At 44.7% G+C, this 24,905-nt stretch overlaps 1 protein-coding gene across 1 annotated transcript in view; it reads right to left on the reverse strand.

The window, feature by feature from the left end:
- Positions 1-17,325, reverse strand: part of LOC8033146 (acetylcholinesterase-1) — a 96,382-nt gene extending 79,057 nt beyond the window's left edge. The window contains exon 1 of the mRNA XM_029990711.4: positions 15,453-17,325. Coding sequence (XP_029846571.3) covers positions 15,453-17,005 — 1,553 coding nt within the window. The 5' untranslated portion in view covers positions 17,006-17,325. The remainder of the gene's footprint in view (positions 1-15,452) is intronic.
- Between the last annotated feature and the right edge of the window lie 7,580 nt (positions 17,326-24,905).

Genomic DNA, 24,905 nt, shown 5'->3' on the forward strand with positions numbered 1-24,905 from the left:
CTAGGGGTTTCCCTCTCGTTCTCTTCCTGTGCAAAAAAACGGCTGATACAATCTGTCCGTTATTATCTGAGCTCCTTTGGAGCGACAGCAGCGTTCGCTTTCTCCGTGGCACAAGAAACGCCCTAAACACCAGACGTTGTACACAGGATTCCAGGAAGCATGCATGTATGTGACATCTGTAGAACCACTTATTCCATATGCCCGCGCGTTACCAAAAAAAAAAAAAAAAAAATACTTATGCATGCTACGCAAGTGAAAGAGACAGAAATCTCATTTCATAAGAGAATGTTAGGTCAAATCGACTTTCCAGCAGATGAAACGCACAACGGCAGTGGGGAGGCGAGGGAGCGTGTCCGCGCAGGGCGACCACGCGGGTATTTCGCAATGGTGGCTGCAAGAAAAAGAGGGCGGGGGGGGGGGGGGGGGGGGGGGGGGCGCCGCCAGGGCAAGAACGGCGGCAGCCTACAGGGGGGAAGGGAGGGTAGAGCGAAAGAGAGCCTTCCCGTGTGTGAGGAACGACGGGGAGAGTGAGAGCAGTGCCTGTGCTGTACAGTCGACTTTGCGTTCGTACATGAGTATTTTTTTTTAAGGGAAGGGGCACAACAGCTACAGCTGCAAAACAGCACTGGCAAAGCTCAGGCTTGAGACGAGCGGGACGTAAAAGTCGCACCTCATGCACTTCTGGGTCCGAGCCCTGGCAGTGCTAGAGGTGGGTGGTCTTAAATAAGACGATATTTCGAACAAACATCCCCGTTTCACCCGAAACAGATGCGACCGGAAGCTGGCTCATGCGCGAAACTATTATCGCAAAAGGTAATTTTTTTTTATTTTTTCGTAGATGAACTTTCTTTTATGATTAAAAAGTGTGAGGGAGTTTGTATTTCTGTGCCGAGTCAAAACACTACCGTTAATGTGCTTCTTCCCGCAGTCTGCTTACCTCACGTATCTAAGGAAGAAAATATGCGGACGTCATAAAATACTTGTATGCACAACTACAAACAAATCAGAAACAGCTTCGACGAGCTACGTCGTTTTGTTTCATTCTGTTTTGCTGTTTCTTTTCTACGGAGCGCACGAATTAAATTTCTATATACAGAAGAAACGTGGTGCGTGGTACTGCCCAAACTACACCAAATGTTTTCCCACACAATATGCATAGCGATGTTTTATTTCCATGTTGTCCCATATTGTGAAGAATTTAAATTCAAGTCTCACTTTTACTCAAGGAGTTCTAGCGCAAACAAGGGACATAGTTGTTATCGACGATGACGAACCAATATCATTCCTGTATGGCGCAAACCTCAAGATAGCAAACCCGAACAACTAAAGGGCAGTATCGTAGAAGCTATCACAGACGTATATGTTATTGTTTACAAAGCCTAGCAAAAGTTAAATATATTTTGGCAATTACAACCAAAAAAAAAATAGTGTACGTATCTTGCAGTTGCCACAACGAGTTTGAGAATGTATTCGTTGTGTGGAAAAAAAGAATACGAATGTACACTGCGACACCATTGTCGGAGTTCCACCCGAATTTGTAATTAGTTCCGCGCTTGGATAACAAAAAAAAAAAAAAAAACTGACGTAACAGAAAAAGGTTTGCAACCGTTAAGTGCCGTCACTTTCAGGATACGTATTGCGTCGCTCTAGCTTGCTGTTCAATTATCACTTCAGTATCGCGTTTTAAAAGTGAGATAAAGAATATCAAAATGCACAAACCGTGCATCTCTTGCCTTAAGCCTAAATAATTCCTTTATTGCCATCTCGCACAAAGTATCTCACATGCAAGCATACAAGGCTAAAAAAGAAAGCATGAAAATGCGACGCAATATTTTGCCCTGTAGACATGTTCGCGCGTGCCCGAAAGGTTGCTCAGATAACAACTTTGCTAGTTCAAGGTTTCGCCGGCCTGTACCAACCGGAACGTCGCAGCTATATCGACCTGTCTTAAAAAAGGGGGCAAAAACAAAACTATAATACAATATCAATCCCAAGGACAGGTGTTAATTGCCGGGCACGTGTTTGAAACCCGTTCCGAGAAGAGCATTCGAACTCCGGTTTCAGTGTCGTGTTGAAGTTCGGCTGAAACTCGTACTCCGAATTTTTTACTCGAAAGAGCATTGATGGTTGTCAGCGCGGGCGAAACTATGAGGAAAATTAAATGTGTATATGGGGGAAACCAACAACGATACAGTTCTCACGTGGCAGTCATGTAAAAAGAAAAAAAAAGGATGCTCTCTCCGGTGACCATGATAGTTCAAGTAATCTTATACTTCAAAATGTAACGAGGACGGTTAATGGTCATTTAACTGTATTGAATACGCCTAGAGTGAAAAAATAGTTACATAATTACAAATGCAAATACGTTGTGGTTGTTGCTGTTTAGAAAGTCGTATTTTACGGCTAAAGTTGACAACGTGGTCGGTATGTCACAATCACAAGAATTTCACAATCTCAAGAATGTGAAGTGAGAGTTCACTGCTGAGGTAAAAAAAAAGCTACGAATATGACCACACTTTAAACGCACGCTCGAACGGTACCACGAAAAACGTTTACAAAATTGCACAATAACTTAACTATAAAGGAGCAGTAATTAAGGAGAAACATTCTACTGCACAAAACCAAGAACATTCTTCAAATAAAAGTGAATGAACTGGATCACTCTAGTTACCTGTGAAATATAAAGCTAATGGCATTTTAGTGACGCAGTAGTCACCAGCGTGCTGATTATAGCTGCACTTAAATGATACAAGCGTGGGCATAGCCCGCAATATACAGGCCTCAAAATCCCAATGCCATTAGAGCGTACTCACGATTAACTGCAAGGTGATCACTTTCATTATATTCCACAAGGGGTTAACCATGCAGCAAAAGCGGTGTCTACGACGCGAGTATCCTACCCTTGATCATACGAGCGACCCCGCGCGGTCAAACCGCGATGGAAGGAAGCGATTGCGTGCTTGAGGCAAAACGTCTACTGCTTTCTTAGGAACGTTTCCTGTCACCTTTCCGACAATAGAGCGTTTTCAGTAGACTGTCCAGATACCTTCGATACCCCCGTTAGCAATACCAAATAACGATACTATGCACGTGCAAAGGCGGTGGCGGAGTATCGAGTGAAGTCATCCGAAGGGCCTACTAAGGGCGGCTCAGAAAAGGTCACCGGAGAAAAGCTCACCGGCCTTTGAGCGGATGCAAAGAGCAGTTCGCCGATTTTTTTTCTTAGCGTAGCGGATTTTGCATCAAACGTGACAATTTAACATAATTGAAATTCGTCACTTCATTAAAAATAATTGTCCTCTTTTTTTGTAATACTCTTGAAGTTCATTGGGAATATGTACTAATTCATCAGAAATTAGTAATCACCTATTTTTGTATATTAATTACGCCGCAAGTATAAAATCAGAACATCGGACGCCCGTAAACAAGACAAGTAATTGACAGCTTGACTGAGCGCCGTTGGTATCTCTGTCAGATGGAGAGGTTTGGTTTCTGTGAGCTAATATGAATAGCGGTGTGTGACGCGTTTCAGCTCCGAAGATTGTGTGGTGCCTGACAGATAAGTAGGTGTTTGTTTACGCAATCAGTGTCGGCTACGCTGTTTTCTATCTGTTAATTTCACTAATAAAACTTTAGTTGCGAGAACAGCTTCGTTTTGTGTGTTTGTTGTCTTCACTCTGTCTTCGTCATTTGGGCGGTTTTCATCTTGTATAACGTTTACCAACTTGTCCAATTCGCTACCTAACAGAATACTAGGTATTATATAGGGCACTAGTAACAACGGCAACAGTGTACAGCTCCTAAGGTCATGGGTGGCTCGCCGTAGAATGGCACTATCACACAAAGGCAACGTGTGGAAACACCGGCCGAACGGCTAGAAAACGTGCATGTCTGTGGAAGAAAGAAACCTCGATATCCTTCCTACTGACCGTTCTGTCCTGTTTCCAAAGGTTAGCAAAAGCTTCAAAGAGGATTTCAGGCACAGCGTTGTTGCGCATGCACTTTCGGATCTTCGGACTTTACAGTTTTGCTTTTTAAGTTTTAGGCAGACATTATTAAGTTTTCGAACTTTTTCGGTGCTCTTCAAGTTCATCAAGTTTTCAGTTAGGCTTTCGTTGCCTGGAAAGTGAAGCCCAAAAAACACTCACCCGCAATAATTAATTTGGGAGCAATATACCCAATAAGCTTAACAAATAATAAAAAAAAGAACAGTTTTTTTTACAAAACTGACGAATTTTAATGATAATATATTCATATATGTTACGCATGATCCAACAGCTTCGATGTAAAAAGAAGAAAAAAAAATCGGTGAACTTTTCTCCGCATCCGCCGGTTTTGCGGTGAGCGTTTTCTCCGGTGAGCTTTTCTCCGGGATTCATCTACTGAACCTCTATAATAATCGCGCTTAAGCAGAGTACCTCTCACGTCACTAGATCACTTGGCAAACCGAAAAGAAAAAGAAGTTAGATCTAAATCTATCCAAAATAATGCAGGCCGTAATCGTAACACCAATCAACAATAAAAGTTACACATACATAGACACCCGATATCGAAATTTCCTTGATGGTGTTGGCGCTGTTGCTTTTGCAGTGGCGGTTATTCTCGTTGTTGTTTTTACTTCTGGATTGTAATTTTGATGCGTGTTTTAACGCACCTTCTTTTTTTTTTTACGTTATTAGATCTTTATTTATGCCCTCAGAAGAGTTTGTGACTGCTTCTTGTTTTGCGCGCCTTTTTTGTTTTACCTTGTTTTATTGCTAACTTTTGTTGAAAAATATCTTGACTATTTGTGATATTTCGTTAGTTCTTACTTTCGGCCAAACGTAGTTCTTTCTATTTCTATTTTCCAACTTTGTAATAAATTTCCTTTTCTCCTTAAGACTCACGGCGTGGATAAATGAATAACGCGGAACATTTAGGATTGTGATAAGATTACAGAGAAATCGTTTTCAGCTACAGTTACTGACATTTGATGGCGGCGACGGGCGTGGGCTGTCGCCGCCATCAATTTGTGATGAAAATAAAAGTATATATTTTTTTTTTTATTAAACGCGGAGCGAGGCGAGTTTCGCCCTGTCAACCATATTAAGCGCCCAAATTTACTGTAATTGGTTTTCCGACCTTTTAGTATTGAGTGATTTCGTTTTGTTTGCTTGTTAGTTTGTTCGTCTGTTTCTTGTTGCTTATTTTCAAACGAACCTTATCAGATATTCTAGGCCCAGATAGAAACACGTGACGAAATCCCCGTACGCGGAAAGCTGAACTAAGTGAGTAAACAGCTACTTCTGGACTTGCTTATGCAAATGTGAGGCCTCTTTCGCCATGCATAATTCAATAAGCCTGCACGTGGAAAAAAAAAAAGAAAAACGTGGTAATAGTATATCCCTTAAAGGACACATGGTAATACTGGTCCACAAGGAAACGTTTCATGAAACTGCTGCGCATACCAGCCTCAATCACGCCTATGTAACCTTTAGGAGACAACGCGTAAACTTTGTGACACCTGTCACCTTTATGGGCGTTTCCGGTAACTCGAATCCCAACGTTTTCTAAAAAGCAGCGCTCGGCTGTTGCATGTGGGTAAACTGTTTTAAATGAAACATAAATCTTGCGAGTTTTAAAGCATACGAATGGCGGGTGGGACTCTTCGCTTGGAATACCAAAGACTTGCCATTTGACAAATATTATACACTGTGGAATAAAAAAAAAGAACACTCCGAGTATTGCACTGAGAACCTTAGAGTTTTTAGGAACGAGGTGAAATAAACAAGTTGAGGTAAAACGTCATTACCTTGCAATATGTAGCTTGATTTAAGACAAACCCCCGAGGTCTACTGAGACTTTATGTGTTGTGTTGTCCTTCGTCGTTTCCCCAGTCTCGGGTGTTTGTCTTAAATTATGTTAATCCTTCACCAGCTCCTGTGCACCCTAACGCTTTGTTCATAACTTGATGTTGTTTTCGTCGGTCGTATTGTCAATTCAGATATATAAATAACTGAGTTTTAGTGACTATCAAATCAATACCAAAAGCAAAATGTTTGCTAACCTCATTTCAATACCGTAAAACTAGAAAAAGCGCTGACACCAAAAAAAAAAACAATTTTATGACCCCATTCATAACGTATGGCCGGTAGTTCACTGTTTAATGTAATGCGAGTTCGTCAACCCAAACGACAAAAAAAAAATTAGCTGAATAGTTACTGTAATCTGAATTTTCGTTAGCGATTTTCAAAAAATTATTAAAATAATAACTGTCGCATTTCAGCAAGCAGCGTTTTATCTCATTTTGGCCACCGTGAATAAAATATGATGTCCAATATTGTGAATAACAAAGCGTCCACTGTATATTAGTTTCCTTGGGTATAAGTTTAAAAATGGTGGAGAGGGTACAATTTATTTCGTGCTTACAACTAATTTTCACCACTTCTTGTAAAAAAAAAGATAAAAAAATCACATCGGTTTTTTTTTTACGTTATTCCTAAGACGACTTGAAGGTCATCTTAGGGATAACGTAAATGGATAACGTCTTTAATGCATCGGCCCAAGTGCCGATGCATTAAAGACAGACATATGACTTACGGATGTGGCGGTACCCTCCAAAGGGGTACCGTGTCGGGCTACTGAACGAAAGGTCGCTGGTTCGACGCCAGCCGAAGGACAAGAGCGAAAAGTCTTTTGGGAGGATATTAAAATTCGCAGATGTCACGTAAGCGTTTTGGTACTTTTCGTGTCGCCGACGTGTTTTCGCTCAAGGACTTTGAAGGTCAACTGAACGATGAGACATATCAGGCCCTTTCGCCTTAATAAAAATAGAAACTGAATCGGGCGCGAAACAGTTAAATGTGCGCCGATAAAGCGAGGGAGAAGAGGATAAGAGCTCCGATTCGAATGATTAGGGGGTAGACCTAAAGCTAGAAACCTTTATCCCCACTGCACTTGTCGAACGCGCTACAACGCGGAACGCCGGCATCCAGCGTTTGGTTTTCGCATTCAAGTGCATTTGACGAGTGCAGTAGAGACAAAGGAAGCTAGCTTTAGGTGTACCCACTGATCATTCGAATCGGAGCTCGGCGTTCTGACGGCCCCGCGCGCTCAAACAGCTCTTGTCTCCTCCTCTCCCTCACTTTCTCAGCGCATAGAAGACGAGGCGAGAGAAATTCTCAGCAATGTATGGACCAGTATCTGCTCTGTTACATGGGCGCCGCCATGTTTGTTCATGCTGACGCCAGGACACAGTAGTGGGCTGAGCTTTTTACAAAACTCCGTGTTTGTTGTGTTTTTTTTCTTCTTTTTTTTTTCAGAAACCTTCCCACATATTGTAGTGCAAGAACGTCAGTCTCGAAGGTCCAAGTACAACACCGATGCCAAGAGCGCCGTAAAAAGCAAAAAATCTTATTTTATGCGCAGCCCCTCTCTTCACAAGAGCCCTGCGTTTGAGCTTATTACTTCCCAATAGACCTATTGCTATATTACCCGAGCATCAAGGAGAATGCAGGGATTGGTGTTCCACGCTCCGCACGTGCTGGCGTCAGCAGTTGCAACTTTTCTGAAGCGAATTCCTAAAACAAATGGCATCTTGCACGCGCGTAACGCTTTATCATGTTTATTTACTTCTAATATTTTATACGGGGAAGGCGTGCGCGTGTGGCGCGTGGAACACCAATCCCTGCATTCTTTTTGATGCTTGGGTAATATAGCAAATGGTCTATTGTATCGCTGGGCGCGAGGATTTTGGACACTGGCTTATAGGTCAAGCAAATAAAGATATATTGCAAAAAAGACCCTAAAAGGGACCCTGAAATGAAAAAGAAAATGTTCTTTTTTGACAGTCTGATTTGGACACGCGTTTCAACAACAAAAAAATTAATTTTACGCGAAAAAAAAATTAGAGCAATATTGACGGAGCGAGACGCGAATTAGTCGGCAGCCACCTTCTTTCCACTTGTTTTCTCTCTCTGCATTTTGGGCGCACGGAAAAGAGGTGGAGCGGCTTCGCCTTCACGACCAAGATGGTCATTCCACAATGACCCGTGACGTGATAGACTTTTCGCGCAGAATTTCGAATAAATCTCTCGCCGTCAATATTGCTCTAAAAATATTTTTTCGCGTAAAATTAATTTTGGACGACCGTGTCCCAAGCAAACTGACTTTAAAAAATGTGTTTAGGGGCTTTTTAAGATACGATACAGACTGTTTTCTTTTTCGATTCTTTTTTTTTTTTTTAATAATCGGCGTTGATAGAATTTAAAGGCACTATTTTACGGAAAATAGTTTCCCATAAATATTAGAATTCAAATAAATGTTAATAAGTCTGCTAAAAAAATATGGCGATTGTAAATGTCATGTAAAACGACTGAGCCCTGATGGAAACTGGATAATCTATTATAAAACATGCATGATGTGTTCACAAAAATACAAAAAAGAATGGCAAATGACGTTGGCAAATGAATAAACAAGCAGACGTTACCGCGCCCTCGCCGAGAATACCTCTATTTTCAAATTATGGTCGAAATCATGGGTCTCCAAACGTTTTGGCTCAGGGGACGGATTGGTTATCTGTCGCAGTCTCGAGGACCGAAAAATAAACAGGTAAATATATATGTAGAAATACTGAATAAATACACCTAAATAAGCATTGAAATATATCATTAATAACTAGAGTGGAAATGTATTTTTAAAAATTAAGTTGGACGAATGCATCCTCTTTATTTTTTTTAATTGAATACTATTCTAATTTTAATATTACAAAATAATTGTGACCCAGAAAACTCACCAGGTATAAATCAATTCAATCGAAATTTTCGCATATTCACACAGGGCAGAAGACTAATAAGAATACTAGACCTTGCAATGTGATAACAATATATAAAAGTTACGACTCAGGACTGTGAATAGTAATGCTGGTGATGAAAATGTGCAACAAATAAAATGGCGAGTGAACCCGCGTTTCGATGCAGTTGTACCACTTTGACGAAAAGCATACAATTTTAGTGAATTAAATGTTATAATAATCATTATTAAGACTTCTCAATTCCTTAAAGCGCCTCGCCAGTCTCTAAATTACAAAAAAAAAAAAAAAATCTTTGACCTGCTGGTTTATGACGTCATTATTTTCTATATGCATACTTTTGCCAGTACGTGTGTTCAGTGACAAGGCTCCTTTTTATTTATTTATTTATTTATTTATTTTTAGTGACCCACAAACAGCTTGACGCCTCCTTAGTGGTGCACTTATGAATGTTCGATAGTAGTCAAATTGTCAGGGCACGATGAGAAAAATAAGAAGTTCCGACAAGACAATTGTAGCAATAAATTTTCTAAATTTACGCTCTTCATAAAAATTGTCTAGGCTAATATTCTCACAAATCTGTTTTAAATGATTATATGTCAATTGAGGGCGTGTCATAGGTGCTGAGTGGTATAAATCAAAAGGATAAAACAAAGATGAAAGTTTACTAGACCTATGCGGAACGCGCAAGTAAACGTGACTTAGTAGCGCTGGTGAATTAATTATACCATTTACGATTTTATAGGAAAACATTAATCCACGGTTCGTCCTCCTATTTTGAAACGTGTCCAATTTCACGAGGTCACAAATACTTTCGTAACTGAAGAAATAATTCGGTTGAAAATAACGACCAAAACAATAGGTCTGCCCAGCACTGATTCATCTATAACTTGAAGCATAAGGACAGGCCTTACACACTCAAATCAACATGCAAGATTGGTGCCTGTAACTAATTCAAACTATGCTCGCTTGTTTTCCAAGGGTTAATTTGAACGTAAAGCAGCGTATAGGTGTCGCTTTAAGAGTTTGCCTGGCTGATCTGGCCATTGAGAATGTCCGAGAAAAAAATTCTACTTGTTAGACGTTGAGGCGCCAATTTTCTGGATTGTCGGATAGCGTATGCGTAAGGAATGTATGGGACACCATATATCTTCATTTTGAATTACGGACTTTTTTTCTCGGCAATAAAACAAAATAAGACCAATCGAACGAAAGATGGGAATGCGGAGATTAGCGGATGAGAGCAAGGTCAATCTAAAGTCCGGTCCAGCCTTACTGGAAACTCCGTGATAAACACTTCGACTAAAATTAAAAAAAGGCATATCGTATTTATCTCAACTTTAAACTTCTGAACCTCATTACAACCAAACCTCGAAACAAGAAAGAGACAGACATTAATTTCATTTAAACTTCCTTTGGATGTTTATTTCATTTGTGCACCTCTACATCACTACTCATAAAGTTATTTTTTATAGTTATATTTTTCAGTCTCATTTTTCAGTTGTGTTTTTTTTTATGTTTTGCTTGACGACACCGACGATGGCATCGTAAATATGAAATAACTGAGCTACCACTTATGGTCATGAAGGTACAGCTGAGAATCGACCTAGCGTCGGCTATTCTGAATCAAATAAACGATGGCCGCTAGCTTCGTTAAGCGAAAGCGATTCCATTTGCACAACCGTTTAATAATGGATTGCGAGATACGCCACCTCCAGGAAGCTCTAGTAAAAGAAGAAAAAAAAACATCGAGAATTCGACAACGCTCGTGGCGTACATATTCAAGGTCGACGGCGCCTTCCGAATTCATTTAGCTCTTCGATGGGGCAACTCGCTCGCTGTCTTCTGCAAGTCCAAGTTCAGCGACCGAGTGGAGTCGTGAACTTCGGCACGTCTCCGCCACGCTACCGATCTTGCCTCAACAGCTAGCGACCATTATCTCGATTATTCGGCACTACTGGATGCGCCGAGTAAATGACACACGCGTAGCCGTATCTCGAGTTCGCAGTGAACCACGTAATTTGCAGTAAGCGCGAAGTTACTAAAGGGTCGCTTACGCAAGTTATTTGGGTTCTACACATTCCGGTTCTCAGCCTGCTATTAGAGAGTTTGAGGATAGCGTAGGGACCCTTGCGTTAACACTGCGTACAACGCACGCAAACTCTCAGCGAAACGCTGCGGAGCGCGTCAAATCAACGCTTTTAGTACAGCGGGACACAAACCCATACCCGATAAATACCCGAGCGTTTGCACCGCCATCTAGATTTCCCAGGCAAACTGCTCCGGAGCAATCTAAGGCCGGTATTCGGTCAATCCAGCCTGAGTCTCGCGCTGTACCGAGAGCGACGACAGCAACGAGACGGGCACGCGGAAGACCGCTGCGTGCGGAAGCAAAACTAGATAGCGAGCGTAAAGCGCGAAACACATGTACGACGAAACCGTCCGATCCGACGTCCGACCGCGCAATACGACGGTCGGAGGCGAGGGTTTTCGTAGCATCGGAGAGCGTTGAAAACCCTCGCCTCCGACCGTCGTATTGCGCGGTCGGACGTCGGATCGGACGGTTTCGTCGTACATGTGTTTCGCGCTTAAGTACGTATAAAGCTTGCGGCGTTGCGTACGTATGGAGCAGGCGCGGTGCAGAGCACGCAACGCTAACGCAAACGCACATTGCTTCCGTTTGCACCCGTACACAATACGCAACTCACTATTTCGAGACAAAATATAGCGTTTTGAACCGTTTTCTTATTGTTTTCTTGTTTCTTAAGCGGGAAACACATGTACGACGAAACCTTCCGATCCGACGTGCGGACTGCCGGAATGACCTTGAGGGGAGAGGGTTTTCGTAGCATCGGAGGGCGTTGAAAACCCTCGCCTCCGAGCGTCGTATTGCGCGGTCGGACGTCGGATCGGACGGCTTCGTCGTACATGTGTTTCGCGCTTTAGTCCTGAGGATTGGAAGACGTGCGTCATCTGACGGAGTGCTTTAGTGGTTGTAGGTTTTTCTGTTGTTTTTTTTTTTTGTTTTTTTTTTCTTGATACATTTTTTTTTTTTTTTTTTTTTTTTGTGAAAACGAAGGCCGTGCGGTGAGGTCCAGCAGATTGAGCGCGGTTTCCAAATGTTAAAAACCAAGTTCGTATCAAACAGCTACGAACTAGGCCAATGTGAGATATTGTCGAGATTTATAGAGGTAACAAAAAAAGCAGCCTCAAATAAATGAAACTAATTAGGAAAACTGGTAAAGTGCGAGAGAAATCGAAGCACGACTAACCATCCTCTAAAATGTGTGTATACAATGCAACCAGCGTAAATAAAATGCAAACATTCTGAGGTTACATTCGAGCAACAGACACAGAAGGACATCTTCGCAATGGAATTTCAAATTCGCCTCTATGACACATTAAACTCAACTTGGACTTCGCTTCAGTATAGGTTGTTTTAGTAGGTTCCAAACTGAAGGCCGCATACCTATACCACATATTTTTAAATCTTAAAAAAAAGAATTATTTTTCACATGACGATATTGAAGAACCCGGAGATGTTGCACTAGAGACGGCGTTTCGCTTGTCCCACTCTGCCTGCCCCTCAGCTCTGTGTTTTTAAGCATGACCATGTGTAAGCAGTAGCAGTTAACACCTTCGCGTTAACTGCTATTTTGTGTGTGTGTGTGTGTGTGTGTGTGTGTGTGTGTGTGTGTGTGTGCGTGCGTGTGCGTGTGCGTGTGCGTGTGCGTGTGCGTGTGCGTGTGCGTGTGTGTGTGTGTGTGTGTGTATATAACATTTGGCACATTTCATCTCCTTTTTAGAAAACAGTATGAAAATTTAAATTTGGTAACTCCGCGGCTCCCACCATAAAAACGTTGCAGTCAACAGAAAGGGCTCAAGGAATGACGTTTCCTTTAAATATAGCAAGAGAAAAAAACGTTTTGAGCTTGACCAATGTTCGAGAACAACAATTCGATTGAGGACACGACTTTAAATGTGGTCACGTCAAACCGAATGTCAAGACGCAGACATTGTCCTTCGCTCAAAACGTTTGTTTCTCGGCTTTGGTATTGTTCCAACTCACTCTCGAGATCGCCGTGCCCATAGTCCCTGACCGAATGAAAACGGTAGGATATTTCTTTTCGATGCTCGGCCGCCAACAGGCGCTCGTTGTTTCCCGTCCTAATTTGGTAGCGTATGGACGCTGCAGGCTCACAAGATGTCAAAGCATTACTGAAGGCATGGAGCTCGCGCTGGAGACCGCACATCTGCAAGACATCCCTCGCGTTCTAATCATTTTGGTTGCTATTCGCGACTCCAGCAAAACGGACGCCGCCGAGCGGGAAAACCGGGAACCAGTCGGTCCAGGTCGCTCCGCGCCCCGCCGCGTCTCTGATGGCTTTCGCGGACACGTGCTGTCGGCGCAGGGGCGGGCAATGTAATTTGACGAAGGTCCGAAAATTTCTTAAGTTTGCCTGAGCGTTCATTAGTGTGGTGAAGCCTCAGCAGATTGTTTCTTTCCATCATGTGTTTGAAAGCCCGTTTACTCCACTACACACGGTCGCGTGCTTTCAATTTTTTGGATGAGGAGGAATCACGGAAAAACGTTTTGATTTCTCGTCTGTCTTTAATCACATTCAAAGTGACGACTGCTTGGAAACTGATAAGTGGTTTCTTTATAAGGATGTAGAAGAGTGGACAGAGGTCGACAGACGAAGTGTTTCACTGGAGGGAACACCAATGTTGCTGTCAAGTGAATGGGAAGGTTCGATAGCTGCTTTCCTTGAGTTTCGTTGTGCTCGATTAGCTTCAAGTTAATTTGAGCCACTAACGCCGGCCGGTGCGTTGGCTATTCATCTTGGCTGCTTTTCGCCGAAAAAGACCACATTGAAGGAGTTGGGCTAATTTCGCAATTACTTGATTCCGAAAACCTGCTCGCTGCATATGATTAATGAAAGAAATTGTCTTCTTTCAAAAGGTGGGGGACGCGTCTGGCAAAGTTAGAAGCTGTCACGTCATTATGATCTATCGCGCCTTCAATATTTATACTATAACCCCTGTCGAAGCCAGCAGCAATATACGTCTACATTGCTCAGGTTGACCGGCCACAAAAAATACTCATTTTATCCGTTCAGGATTCGAAGTCAAGTTCAATGCAGAGAGGTCTGATTGAATCTCCGATGAAGACTCTCCTCAGTTTGTCCGCATTCGTCTCCGTTCTACGGGCTAGAACCATTTGGCTAAGTTTAAGTAGTATCTTTCTGCCTGGCAAATATACTGTTATTCAGCAGTTCACCTAATAGTTAGTCAACTAAGTTCATATTTCAACCCGAAGAATATATATCTAATATCGCTTTAGTGGGACCATAGTACGTAATATAATACATAATCCGCATATTCGTCAAAATGACTTCTCGACTGCTACTAAAACCTGAATTGAAATACGAGTATCAGCTGCTTAGTGAAGCGCCAGCGGGTTAACATGCTCCTTGGCTCAAGAAGCGCTTGCTTAATTTTCGTAATTTTCCTGCAGTCTGTGTACTTGACCGAGCACACGACTGGAGCTGTTTCTTGAAACGCGGACACGCACAAAAGCTTAATTTCGCGGACAGATAAGTCGCATGGTCGAGGCATGCGAGTTAGCTAAAAATTACTCTCGGTGGAACAATTTTGTAGCCCTCGCCGCTTTTCTTAGATGATCAAAACTAATTAGAGTCTATTACTGTTTCTCCGGAGCCCATAGTTTCGGTTTTGAACGAAGTCTCCGAAACGAAAGTTTGACATGAAAAGAACAAAAAACACCGGCAAAACAAAACTATGCTCGGAAAGTTTATGCGCACCGGCTACACTTAACTGTCTCAGTTCAAATACTCATAAAATTGGGCATTAAACAAAAGAAAATCTGTTAAATTGAATGCGCCACCCATTCAGGTGGCCCGGCCGAGCCGACGCGACCTGGACCCAGCCGCCATGTTTGTTTGGTGGTGGCGCCCCCTATAGGTCGCTGGAGTCGCGAATATATAGCTCTCCGCGTGCTTTGTGGGAAAGAGGATGTCAGGGCGCTTTTTAGGGTGCCCGAACAACCTATGAGTACATAACTGCATCTGTGTACTACATGTACTACATGTACTACATTCCTGTTGAATTTACACATGTAAATTCAACAGGAATGTTTCCCTCAGATACGTGACGTATCACCTGCGACGTTATCAGAAGCCCTAGTCTTAAACGACTTCAATCCAGTGTACACTATTGCCGATGATCTTCCGCTGGGAATCAGTTGAACGTATACGGAAGTTTCCGGTTCAGACTGTGACACCAGATTTAATTTTACCATTTCAAGAGGAACAAATTTTTATTTTACCATTTTAAGACGAACAAAAGAACGAACTTGCTCTACTAAATCTCTGAGAGAGAAACAGTATTTTCCCAAAAATACATCTCGTGGAAATCACAATAATGTAGTGTGTAGTGCACCGCAATATTGTCGCTGGTTTCCTGAAATGGAGGAGAAGGAAATACTGCAGCACTTTAGTACGACGCCCACGTCTCTATGATCATCCTACGACTTATTGTACCTACGTTTTTGTTTCCGCGGTTATTTCGACTTTTTGAGACAAAACTTTTGAAATCGATTAGGAGACAAAGGTGGAGAAGTAAGCGAAGATTGTGAACTCACCCAGTTTTGATGAAGGCTGCCCAAGACTGCATGAGCTCGTTGCTGAATGTGACCTCCTCAAGCGGCGTCACGTGGTTTTCCGAGAGCCCGTAGTTGGTTGGAGAGGTGACATTTTTCAGTTCATCCTTGTGCGTCTCCAATATGCCCCTCAGAAAAGCCACATCTTCAGCATGCGTCGATGCATCGGTGAAGGTGCCGAAAAAGCTCTCCAACGGCTTGTGTAAGAAGGCGTAATTATACAAAGGAATCTTATTCTTCACGATCTGATCGGTGAAGACCTCATGAGGACAGTTGAAGAGACAGTCGCCGAAAGATTGGCTGGCCGTTTCTTTTAGCTCATCAAACGTCAACTCATATTTGTCGTCCGTGTAGCTTAAAGCTATTTTTTGGGCGTCTCGCACTCCCACCTTAAAGAAGGTCATGACGGCAATCCGCATCACGGAAACGTAGTTTTGCTGCAAGACCTCAGTTGCATTTGAAAACCTTTTGTGAATTGCGAACGCGAATACGGCACCTTCTTTCTCGTTGAGGCCCATTAACACTGCTTCTCCATTCAGGGTGTAGTCATCGACGTTGGCGGGGTTCACGGGCAAGAATTCATTCCCTGCCCGGGGGAAATAAAATATCATCTTAGTTCCCAGCTTTTCCTGGGCGGTATCCAACAATTGCTTCGCGTCCAGTTTCCGGAGGCATCTCAGCACGTCCCCGACTTGCTCTTCGGCCGCTTTCTCGAGATCGTAGCATCCAACAGCCACGGCAAGTTCGACCATCTGGCCCAATCCCTCCATGTTGTGACCAGGCGTCATTGTAAAGGGGTTCCCGCTCTCCATGATGACCCTCTTAAAAAGTCCTTTACTCAAGGGTGACATCATGTGGTAACCTGCCGATATGGCTCCCGCACTTTGACCACCTATTGTTACCTCTTCGGGGTCCCCGCCGAAAGCTTCAATGTTGTCCTTGATCCAACGCAATGCCATCGTTTGGTCGAGAAGTCCCATATTTCCGGGTGCGTCTTCGGTGCCGGAATTCAAGAACCCAAAGACGCCCAACCGATAGTTGAAGGTCACATAGACGATCTCCGTCGATGCCGCGAAATTGACTCCGTCGTACAAAAAGAGCGACGCGTCACCGATAACGAAGGCTCCGCCGTAGATGAACGCAAACACCGGAAGCTTCTTGCACCCCCTTTGACAAGTCGCCGGACGCCAGATACTCAGCTTGAGACAGTCCTCGCTGCTATTCTTGACCTGAAGCACGTCCAGAAGAGGCGCCCGCTTCAATTCGCCGACATTCACCGAAACTTGAACACAGGCGCTTGGCTCCACCGTCGCGTTCAACACCCCGCTCCAAGGGTCTACGGGATAGGTCTTCTTGAAGCGGTACTCTCCGAGCGGGGGCTTGGCGTACGGAATTCCGTAAAACACGTCGACGTCTTTTCCCTTGTGATGAACCCGGTTCCCCATGACTGCTCCGGAAGGTGTCTCGACGACGGGGTGGAATCCGAGCACGACCTGTGTCGCGGCCAAGAGCACGAGGCTGGCTTTGAAATCCATGTTCCAAGTCTGACCTGGGATCGGAACCGTCCTGCCCTTCACTGTTGAAATCGGTCGATGCGAAAGTTTCGGTGCGAAGTCCTCTTTTATGAGAGGAGCTCCAAAGGAGGCTCGCCGCGCGAGCGTCCAATGGGGAAGCGAACCCGACGCGACCTTGACAGTCAAAGTTGGAAGCTCGCTCTCCGCTCGCGGCGTGCCGCGAGAGCTGCCCTCGCTTTTAGGGCGCTGACTCAATCTTTTTTTTTTCCCCGCGCCGGTATAACCGGAGACGTCAACGAGGTGATGTAAGTCGTCCCGCTCTTCTGCTTCTGGTCGGCAGATCTGCAAAGTACCATCAGGTTCGTTAATATTTCTAAGTGTCATCCTGATATTCTGACGAACGCTTTCATTTCATTGTTACGTTTGCGCTTCCAGAAATGACCAGAAAAGCCATCTGACCGGACGCGGTTTCTCGTACAAACGAGTGTGAAACGCCATACGGGCACTATCGTGATTGACGCTAGAGAGGCGGGGAATGGTGATCGTGCCCCTGCGGTGCTGCACACAGGCTTCTACGAAAACTGTCGCGCCATGTAGAATTGCGATTATTCGTCAGTGTTTATTGCAGTATAATTGGCCTACTCAGACATATCGTCCAACGGGTCATATTGCGTGCTCCGTATTATCTCATTTCTTTTTTATTGTCTCAAGCACTTAGAAGAATTACAGTATCGCCAAGCTTAAACGACGCCTCACAACGCACCGAAGCTACACTTTTATATGCGTAAAAAAGTTGTATAAGTTGCTCTCAAAAATGGCGCGAGGAGTCTGGAAAAATGTTCTGGGTTTCTGAAAATCGGCGTTCCGTCGCTTGTTTTTAAAATACGTGATCTTGCGAGTAGGTAGAAGCGGCGCGGAGGCAACGCTTGAGAGAATTCCGGTTTGAGTTCCGCCAAGACATTCACCCAAGCGTTGACGGGGTTGCTGAAAAAGCCGCTAAAGAAAACGTTGCCTTCTGGTCGTTTACTGGATGTGCAAAGTCACGTGGTATTTTAGATGGCATCGTTCATGCTCTCCACGTGCGAACAAGAATTAGAATTAGATTAGCTGAATCGCCTCGAGGCTTTGTAACGAATTATACTTCCACATCGAAGTGCCGCGCCACATGCATCGCCAGCCACCTAAATAACCATCTTATACGTAAAAAAGAAGATATATATATGTGTGTGGCGTTTCTTGTTGGTTCAGTTTTGTTCTGCTTTTTCTATTCCCATTCGTTTTTAATTTATACTTTTTCCGGACAGCCATGACAACTTGTGACGCTAGATAACCATTGGACTCCCTCTCTCTCTTCTTCTCTCTCTCTCTCTTTCTCTTCCGGTCGTTTTGTCCACGACCTCAAGAGTTCTAATAACAAGTTGATCACAGATACGAATCAATATACGTGCAAAGCTGCACATACGCAAAGGAGGCGCCGTCGTGAATGCTGCCATCCACATGACTTGCAACAGGACGGTTGCCCTTGGCTCAGGTCTCTGTCACTGGCGACAGGCCGAACAAAGAACCGTTTCCCTCATTTTATTTTTTAAGGCGAAAGCAAATATGATATAGCTTCGCCAATACTGGAAACTCCTCCGAAAACCTAGGGAGCGGCGGCGAATGCGAAAGTGGAGCTTCCAGCGGACTCGTAGTCTACGGAAGCAGACGACGCACTGGAAAAGTGTAGGCTCCGCAACGTCCTTGAGCTTTGCGAACCCTGTTTCGTCACCCTAACAGCTGAAACAATTCATTACGGTCAGTCTGCTTCCAAAGCGGAATCCACTGATCGCAACTGCAACGACAATCAAATAAGAACGCGCGCAGAAACAAAGTTAGAGCAGTTTATTAGCGGTCTCAAACGCCACTCAGGAGATCACAAGCGTTTGAAGCAAATCTGAGCAGCAAAGAAAAGGTGTTTAGGTACTCGAACCACGTCGTAAGAGGTTACTGTTGATCTGTTACGAACAGCGCTGTCACAATTTCTTACCTTAATAGGTGATTATAAAAACTTGCGCAAACAACAAACGTCTGTTGAGGCGTCAGTGTCAATTTTGAAGCCAGACTTGGATAGCTCTTTTAGTTTAATTTGAAGTAACTTAATTACTCACGTTTGTCCGGTCTTCCGGAAGCGGAAGAATGATTTTCCACCACATCGCGAAAACTTGTTTTTGCAGGGGTAGGCAGCACATGGCATGCCTACCATTTCCAAGTATGCGCTGGTGTATGCCCGAAGGCGGCCGGTTGATCAACAAACGATGACCCATGGCAGACGTGGCCGCGTACTCAAATAAAACCCTAATTGAAATGTATAACGAGCTTACATTTTTTTAATATATTTATGAAGTATCAAAAGCACATATGAAGATTTCGGATTAGAAACTCAATCGAAGGCGAAAATAGAAAGTTATCGCAAACGACAGTGGAAAAAAAATAACAACAAAGTTGCAAACGGCCCTCCAGGGGCTCTAAACTCGTCAACAACGAGGTAGAGGGGCTTAGAGCGATAAACCGGGGTTCCGGTCTGCACTCGAAAGTGACCCCCATAAGGAGGCTGCCATTGTACGCAAATTTGACCACACGTCACATGACCAAACCAAATACGTGACGTCACTGGAAAGATGGCAGCGCCCATGCAGCGGCTGGCCCCAGCTGGGCCGGAGCTTGTCGGATGCTTTGTTGGTTGTCGTTCGTCTCGGCGAGTTGATTTCAGACGCGGAAGCCGTCATATAAGGCCGGTCGAAAGCGAGTTCGGAGTTCAGCGTGGTGTTTGACGTAGGTATAACGTGAAACTACGGAGGAACGGTGTGCATTTCGCTGGTGACCGACCGGGATATTGCCACGGAAGAGACAATCTAACCTACGTTGCTCGGACCTCGGATTGAATCGGATACCGCTAGGATAAAATTTAAGGCGACGTTTCTGTGCTCTCGTTGACCATCGGAATCTTCGAGGTTTGCAGTGAAGCGTGTGCAATATATTTGGATACACAGTTTAGCGACGGAAATTGCGTGAGTCGTGCTTGGCGGTGTGCAATCGCGGTGCAGCTTCGATCAAATGACCGAGGGCTCACTTCGGTTGTGCGGCGCACCTGAAGGCTGCCTTTAAGCTGGTAGTTCCTGTGCCATGCTTTAGGTGATGCTGTGCTGCTTCCGAAATTGTTCCGGCGTAGACGTGCGCTTTCACGGAGCACAGGTGTTGCAGTTGGTATTGGTCCCGCTGGTCTGTCGCACGTTTCGTCAACACAAACATATCATTCACACTCGTTACGCGAATTGCAAGCTGTCCGGACATTTCATCGAGCGTGTTACCTACCCAGCTCACGCCGCTTTGTGGCAACAGTCTGCAGTGGCTCATTACCAGAAAAGTGGTCCCACATCCATTTCAGTTCAGTTCGTCCACGGCAGTCGCCAAACCCCGAAGAAGAGGATTTATTCGGACAGAATGCCACTAAAGCAATGCAGCTTCTACAGTGGTCAGGATAGATTCTCTTCTGCGAGTTTTGTTATACTGTCACGGATCCTTGTTCCAGTCCTATCTTCTATCAATATTCGCTATTCTGGGACACTGCAGGTCATGCTCAACTGTAATCGTATGTTCTGGTGGAGGTGCTGGGCACTTTACCCATAGCCCTTCACTCTGTGTGTCAGCCGAGTTACCCGATAATGGGACACGGCTGGCGGACTATTTTGCGTTTTATACCCCCGTTGAGCCGTAAGCAAAGTCCTGACCCGAGCCTGGCAGAACAACCTCAAGACGACCGAGTACCACAAGGAGTAACCTCGGAAATACACCACGAAGCACCTGAAATCCGAGTCAGTTGCTGCTACCAGGAAAAACCACCGGAATTCGGTCTCCTGTCTGAAAATCCGAAGCTTACTAAGCCAACAATAACAAACCTGTAGCAGCGAACCGTGTCCCCTCCCACCATTGTTTGCATGCCCGTCGCAAATCACACTCCGACGCTTTTTCACGCAAGCTGTATGAAGGCGTCAAGGACTGGATTGAACAATATGACAGTGTCGCCCGCCACATTGGGTGGACAGACAACCAGCTCCTGCAGAACCTTACTTCTCGTGGAAGAAACTGCCGGCGCTGGTCTGAGAACCATAGATCCTCCTTAACGTCATGGGAAGTTTGCAAGATCGAGCTGAAGCGCGCATTCGTCAGCCAACATCAACGAGAGAGAGCCGCATTTCGATTCTGTCCAGGACACTGCCCCAACGAGAGCGCCACCGCACTCGTAGAGGATGTTTTGCGCTTGATCGAGCGCCCACGCCTACGCCCACGCCGACCTTGATGCTACAGAAGACAAGAACCTAAGAATCCCATGCCCCTCACGTGAGGGACAACACCTTCAGCAGCCTTGTCCGCAACCCCCCAACAACAGTCGAAGTGTTCATATCACCGAGGCTTCCAACATGGAATGTGCACTGCATGCCCGAGCCTGCCACTATGAACAACTTCCCGGCGTCTCGACACTCGAGTTGTCCAGCTTCTACTTCGACGCCAGCCTCCCAGGCATCCACGACATCATCCACGACGTTGTCTGGGAGGAGATCAGGAAGCTACTTCCTGCCATCAGTTGCCCGGCTTTTATTTTGATTGCCAAGATTGTTTCGGAACAAGTTTGACAGGTATTTCAACCGAGACTTCTGCGAGCGAAGCGGCATCTGACAAACCGAGGGCAACTTACGCCACAATGGCACGGCGACCGCCACCGGCTGCCCCTTAGTATTCAGTGCCAATTCAATGAGACACTCTAACGCCAAAGCATTCCCGACATTGTGTGTAGGTCTGTGCTCAACAAGGTACACCGAGGAAAACGTAGGTGATGCGAATGTGCGACCGAAGACCACTTTGCTACCACTGCATGAAGCCGACCATGTCTACCAAAGCAGCCCGTACCAATGAATTGGTCTGCGAGGGTTTGTGCCAAATGACCCTCGATTATGTCTCGAGGAGCGACCACAGGAGATTAAGGATTACCTTCGGCGACCTTTGTCCCTGATGCCGAAGGTTCTGAATCCCTGATTACCCCGTAGCTTTTTATGTCCATCACCTCAACAAGAGGTAAGCACGACAAAGCAGGTGAGCGGCGATGCAGTGACAGTTGATTTGGTGTTAGTTGTCGTCCAAGGACAATACCTAATAATTTGCCGACACCCTTCATCTGTGTCCATGCAATGAAGCACACAATTTCCAACTTTGAGGGAAAATGCCCCTGAGTGACTTGAAGGAATAGAATGGTTGGTTGCTCTCAAAAGTGAACTGCAAGCATCACCAGACTTGGATAGCAAACAAAAATTGTTGCCAGCTATCAAGTCAACGGTACAGCAAAAGGCACAGCCACGTAAGCAATACATGCCCGAGCTTGCTACATTGATGCCGAAAACTGCCAGGAAAATTTTCGGATTAGAAGCCAGCCCTGCAGCTTCACTGCATCAGACGTCAGTGGCCGCACATGACGTGTGATTACAAGACAGCATCAGTCGGTCAAAGTTGCCACTCGACCAAACTGAACACCGACGTGCCAGGAGCGTCATCTGACAACAAGGTCCACAGGTACTACGTCTGAACGCCTGACACGAGACTGTCGCAGAAAGAACTCGTTATTTAACCATTTACTAAGAATCAATAATTATGTAATCAAATGGAAATAGACATATTTGATACACTAACCAGATAAACATATTTCCGCTTGCCTTCATGCCTTGAGAGTCTACATACCGAGAATTGTGTCCACTGCACGCTCTGGACCTTACGAGGACACTCGCTTCTCTGACCCTTCAATATTAATTAAGGGGTCATACCAGACTGACAGACCTCTTGCAAGGGGCTGCACTCGTTCAAGCTTTCCTGAACATGTGGTGCATCCGAAAAGCAACTCCAGTGATGTGAAAATGTTATTTATTAATTTATTCCTTCCAGGGGCCTTCGTAGGCATTGCAGAGAGGATACTTAAAACTACACACATGATAATAGCATTAAAGCACACTGCTGTAACTTGTTAATTGGAAAAACAAACACAACTCTGAGCATATAGTTTAATAGTATGTGTTGATGCATTGTTATATAGCATGACACTTCCTATATGTATGACACAATAGACCCTTTGCAGAACCTTATCAAGCAACACAACTGCCATCATTTTTTTCGGCGTAAAGCACACGAATGGGCCCCAGTTCAGGTTGAACGCTAATGCAGCATTCGAGTCCAATAGGTGCTGAGCCGAATTCACAGGGATGGCGGACATAACATTCTTGTCGAACAAATGCCCAAAGTATGAAAGCCTGGGGTAATTACAGTAGTAGCTACTGTAATTTGTTTTATCAGAATTTGGCAGACGGCAAAGGCTACAGTCTCGGTGAGTCAATACACACATTGGACAGAGGCACATGACAACATATCAGAGTGCTCGTCTGCACAGATTTGTCACACACCTTCGCTCGGTCTCTCTGATTGGCTCAAGGGGGCTGTGGCGGTTGGCCTTTTCCAAGTTACGGTGATGCAAAGTATAGACAGCCCACACCTTTAAAAAGAGTCTATTGAAGAGACCGAAAGGAATGGTAGTCAACATTTTTCAACAAGACTGCTCTCCAGGCAAGGGATGAACAAAAATATGAATCATCTTATCCAGGTAATTAGAACAATTAAATAATTGACCGACTAATACAATGCACTCTTGATGGAAAAGAGTATAGCTGCAATAAATCCTACAAAACAGAAAAAATGCGCAGTTAATCTATGCATGCACCAAAACAGTTGTTCTTATAGCAAGTCAAATAGCTTTGAAGCAGGTGCCTGCAACGATTTATTCTTCCGCATACTCAATAAAACGCCATCCTCGTAGCTGAAAATAAGGGTGCACTTCGCACTCACACACACAAAAAAAAAAAAGGAAGAAAAGCGATCGAATGTAGAATCGTGGATTAGCACAAAAGGTTAAAATCGCAGGAGCTTCTTCGCTAAAAGTTCCTATGGTTGTTCGGTAACGGAGGGCTGAAACAACTTCCCTTAGGCCCTAACGTGACGTATACATTTCGCGTAGATTCTCAGATATTTCAACGTTTAAACAAAGCTAAGAGAATGCGAAAATTTCATGTTAAAAGTACTCAAAGTTCTATCGATCCTCGGACACATCCCGGAATCCGAGCACCGGTACGGCGATGCAGAGCTGATGCTGTCTCACAGGCGTTAATATCCAGATGATCCAGAGCGATCTTGCGCAAAAACGGTATAAAGTATCATTCCTTCATATTTTCACATTATACCTGCGTCAGCGAGCACGAAGAAACCCGAAGTCGTCGGAAAGCAGCAGCACACCACGGCTACCGCGCACCGAACAAACTCGCATCCGCCAGCTCTGGGCGCTGCCATCTTACCTGTGACGTCACGGCTCTTGGGAGGTCATGTGACGAGTGGTCACATTTGCGTAAAATATGGCGGCAACCGGGGGGGTGCCACTTCCGAACTTCCGGTTTATCACTCTAAGCCCCTCTACCTCGTTGCTCGTCAAGCACAAAGCTGGGGCCGAAGTTGACGGAGCGCACCGATTGGCCCATCGCGACGATGACTTGGCGCTTTTGTCGCCAGCGTTCAGTCGGCGCGCTTCGCGAACTTCCGAATCCAACTTTGTGTTCGACGAGTTTAGGGCCCCTTATGTCCGGGCACAGAGTAGCAGACGAACCGGCGGGAGTAGCGAAAGAAGGCAAAAACTAAGCCAAACAAGTCAAAGCAAAATACGCGATGGTTCGAACGTCAAGTAAACAAAAAAAGAAAAAAAAAACACAAAAAAACAACGACATAAAAGCAGGAAAAAGACAGAACGCAGCCGGCGTGGCGTCGCCTCGAACATAAAAAGAAAGTAGACTGAAAAAATGGA

Source organism: Ixodes scapularis, unplaced genomic scaffold (assembly GCF_016920785.2).
Source record: "Ixodes scapularis isolate PalLabHiFi unplaced genomic scaffold, ASM1692078v2 PGA_scaffold0__279_contigs__length_252992795, whole genome shotgun sequence".
In the NCBI taxonomy this organism is placed as follows: Eukaryota; Metazoa; Arthropoda; class Arachnida; order Ixodida; family Ixodidae; genus Ixodes; species Ixodes scapularis.